The 3,543-nt window shown below is 62.1% G+C and overlaps 2 protein-coding genes across 2 annotated transcripts in view; one reads left to right on the forward strand and one right to left on the reverse strand.

The window, feature by feature from the left end:
* Nucleotides 1-2,542, reverse strand: part of DALRD3 (DALR anticodon binding domain containing 3) — a 4,962-nt gene extending 2,420 nt beyond the window's left edge. Inside the window, exons 1-4 of the mRNA XM_077777362.1 lie at nt 2,389-2,542; nt 1,773-1,845; nt 279-686; nt 93-205 (exon numbers count right to left, since the gene is read on the reverse strand). Coding sequence (XP_077633488.1) covers nt 93-205; nt 279-443 — 278 coding nt within the window. The 5' untranslated portion in view covers nt 444-686; nt 1,773-1,845; nt 2,389-2,542. The remainder of the gene's footprint in view (nt 1-92; nt 206-278; nt 687-1,772; nt 1,846-2,388) is intronic.
* Nucleotides 2,543-3,080: 538 nt separating this feature from the next.
* NDUFAF3 (NADH:ubiquinone oxidoreductase complex assembly factor 3) overlaps nt 3,081-3,543 on the forward strand; it is a 1,561-nt gene continuing 1,098 nt past the window's right edge. The window contains exon 1 of the mRNA XM_077777361.1: nt 3,081-3,503. Coding sequence (XP_077633487.1) covers nt 3,427-3,503 — 77 coding nt within the window. The 5' untranslated portion in view covers nt 3,081-3,426. The remainder of the gene's footprint in view (nt 3,504-3,543) is intronic.

Raw genomic sequence — 3,543 nt, forward strand, 5'->3', positions numbered from 1 at the left:
AGCTCTCCCCACTCCCCACCCGCAGATGCTCCCCGCCCAGCATCCTACCCACACCCACACACCACCCCCACCCGGCCCCGCACCGCGCTCACCCGTGAGCGCGCAGAGCTCGCGCCAAATGATCGGCCACGAGCACGGCGCGNAGCACGGGGGCCACGCCGGGACCCTGCAGGCCGGCGACTGCACGGACCACACGCTCGGGCACCTGCGAGAGGAAGGGCGATGAGCGGGCTGCGGCGCTGCCCGTGGCCGCATGTCCTCACCCGGCTCGCGCCCACCTGTCCGTCTCCGAAGCGCGCTTGTAATGCGGGCCGTGGCGCCAGGAAGTCTCGGGCACGCAGGTGGCGGGCGCGCGTCTCCTTGAACCACACGGGGTCGCCAGGCCCCAGGGCCGTGTTGAGGGCCCCTAGCGTCTCTCCGACCCCTAGGCGCCCCGTCGCCATGGCGACCGGAAGGAGCCAGCGAAACCGGAAGCAAAACGCCAGGAGGCCGAACTTCCGGGAGGGTCGACAGGCCAGGGCGCGTATCCGGTGGCAGTCCCAGAGCTGACAGGTGCGCCAGAGGGAACCGTGGCAGCCGCTTTCGACCTTCGGCTCCAGCTCTCCCTCTGCGTGGCCCGTCTTGCCCTGTCCGGCCTCGGGTCCGAAATCTCGGGGTCCATCTTAGACCTAGAGTTCTGTCGCCACCTGTATTAGCAACCGGGATCCTCGTTACTGGGTGGAGCCCAGATCAGAGTATTTCTCCCGTTGAAGTTTTACCTCTGTATTTGTGATTTTTCATTCCCCACCTTTGACACGTGATCAGACGTCAAAAGTTCCAAGTAAATTTAGTGGACTAGGGCAGATAACATTAAAGCCAGCCAACATTTCACGACCACCTAAAAACTCATTTTAAAAAGAATTCGTGTTCTGCAGTTTCAGGTTATTTACAAGCATGTACTCCTCTGCGATTTGGGTCATCTTTACATCTGATAAATGCTTACTCTGGTAGAATTACTTTGAGTTTTGAGGAATTAGATCCATCACGATAGTTTCCAGAATTGCCAGCGTATAATGCTTTTCTTTTAACCTTGTGTACTTTAGCAGGGATCCTCCGGCTTCCTGGTTTAGGCAAAGAGCCATTCTGGGCCAAACAATGTGACCATGAGAAGCCCCAGCTAAAAGATTGCTCCCAGTTGGAGCATCCCACTCCACTAGAGAGAGAAAGCTTTTTTCTGTCCCAAGGGCTCCTGAATATTTTCACTTCACTGTACCTTAAATCCCCTTTTCTTCTTTTTTTTTTTTTTCTTTTTTTAATGGAGATTGAACCTAATACAGCACCCAGTGCTGGGAAACCTATGATTTCTGCTCTGGAGCAGTGAGAATACCTGGGGCTCAGAAAGGAGAGAACCCTAGAAAGGGGCAGCAAAAGTTTGGCAAGACTCCTTCCTGGGCCAGGGCTGCAAGGCCCTGCTGGGATCGCAGAAAGAGCACTGGGCGGACACGACATTCCCGATGGCTTCTTGGGTGCCCACTCAACGGGAGTGATCGTGTCATTCCAAAGCGCTTTCCATTCCGCAGGCGCATGACCCTGGGACAGCTGCTAAAACAGGGTTAGGGACTGGAGGCCGAGCTGGGGGACTTCAGCTACTCTCGGTACACGAAGACGGTTGGGGTGGGTTTTCCCCAGGAAGTGAAGGGCTATCTTTAGCGAGCTGCGGTGGCCCTGTGGGACTCACTGCGATCGCAGCCCTGTCCAGAGGCCCTGGGAACGCCCTCCCTTGTCAATCTTACTCCAGGTTCCAGAGATGACCACAATCCTGGCTCTCCGACGTCTACGCCCACCACTTCCAGGCTGAGGGAGCACCTGAGACAGGGGCGGAGACCAAAGCGACCCAGTAAGTATGTCTAGGGGTCAGAGGCTGGCCCACCCCACCTAGGCCAGGACGCTGCTCTGGCAGGAGAGCAGGGAACGAAATCCAAGCGCAGCTGGAATGCTCTGGAGACAACAGCTGCTTTTGGGATTCCGTTGCCCGCTGTCCAGCCGTGGCGGGTGGGAATGACCCCGGAGTGTGGGGGAGGTCCCTTGTCCTGGGGCCAGATCAGGCCTCCCCCCATTCCTAGTACCAGGAGACGGACCTACGAGTGGGCGGTAAATCAGAGTGTAGTGGGAACGAGGCTCTCACCTGGGCCCCCAAACAATCGGAAGGTTGGTGGGGGTCTCCCCTGGGACCGGTCCAGATCCGGATTAGATCCGCAGGGTAGGATTATTCCTGTTGGTCCCATGAAGCCAGGCCACCGGTGCGGTGACAGTGGCGGGGAGGGCTTCGGGATCAGCCTAGAGGGAAGCTCAACCGTGGGGCCGGAGAGGAAGTAAACCCGCGCGCCCGCGTCGGGGACACCCCCGCACCTCGAGCCCTTTGTCCCGTGACTCTGCCAGCGCCCGAAGCGCTAGGGACCCAATGGCGGCGATAGGACCCCCGGGAAGCCATTGCGACCGTCCTCCGCTGTGCCGAACCTCCCTCCCGGCCCCGTGGGTAGCAGACGCGTCAACATTCCCTTGAGGCCACGACACGGTGGGGGCGCGAAGATGCCCGAAACCCGCGCGGGCGCCAGCGACTCTCGCGCCAGTAGGCCCTCTCATTCGGCTCAAGACGGGGGAGTCGGGGAATTCTCGGGCCGCGAGCAGAGTGAGCGACGACAGGGCGATGCTCCAGCAGCTGTCTAGTTCAATATCTGGTCCCGTTCGGCCCGATGGGTCCCACCCGAACAGCTACAATCACCCTACCACGGCGTCCCCTTCCGCTTGGTGGGTCCGCAGATTTGGAGCCATTTTAAGGCGAAACCAATCAGCCACGCCCCCTCGCGCTCCCGAGAAGCCAATCCACGCGCGGCCACGCCCCGGGAGACGCGCGGCGACGACGCCAACGGTCGCGCGGGTGACGGTTGGGGAGGGGCGTGATTCTCAGAAGAGCGGGGGAAACCTGAGCTGGCCGCTCCGCCCTCGGAACCCGACGCCCCAAAGCCTGGGATTAGGGGCTTGGATCCTGGCCCCACGCCCAGGCCAGGTGTGCGGGACTCGGCCAGGTGCGCCGAAGCCCCGCCTCAAGCCCCGGGAGCCCTACGTTAATGGCTGAGGGCCGGGAACCAAGCGGCGGCGGGGGCCCAGGCAGCGCTCTGAGGCCGGCCATGCCACCAGGTGTCTGGCTCCCCCAGGACGGTCTGTGGGGGCCTGGGGCGGGGCGGGCGGCAGGTGCAGACACCAGAGCCGCGCATGGGGACGGGCCCTCCTGGGACAGTTGTCACCGGCCGGCTCCCTCAAAATCCCGCGCTGGGGCAGCCGACCTGCGCGGTGCCCTCCGAGACACAGGGGGGCGCTGTCAGGGCGCTGCGGAGAACTTCGCCACGACTCTGACCTAGCTCAGGCCTCCTTCCACGCGGGTCCGCCATGGTCGCCTCGTTCGCCCTTCGCGGCCTGTGCCGAGCTCGAGCCGCCCTGCGCTGTAACCCCGCAGAGCTGCTGTGGTGAGCCCGGACCCAGCGTCCCCGAGCCTCCCTCCCCCCA

This window comes from Crocuta crocuta, unplaced genomic scaffold (genome assembly GCF_008692635.1).
Source record: "Crocuta crocuta isolate KB4526 unplaced genomic scaffold, BGI_CrCroc_1.0 scaffold77, whole genome shotgun sequence".
Taxonomy (NCBI): Eukaryota; Metazoa; Chordata; class Mammalia; order Carnivora; family Hyaenidae; genus Crocuta; species Crocuta crocuta.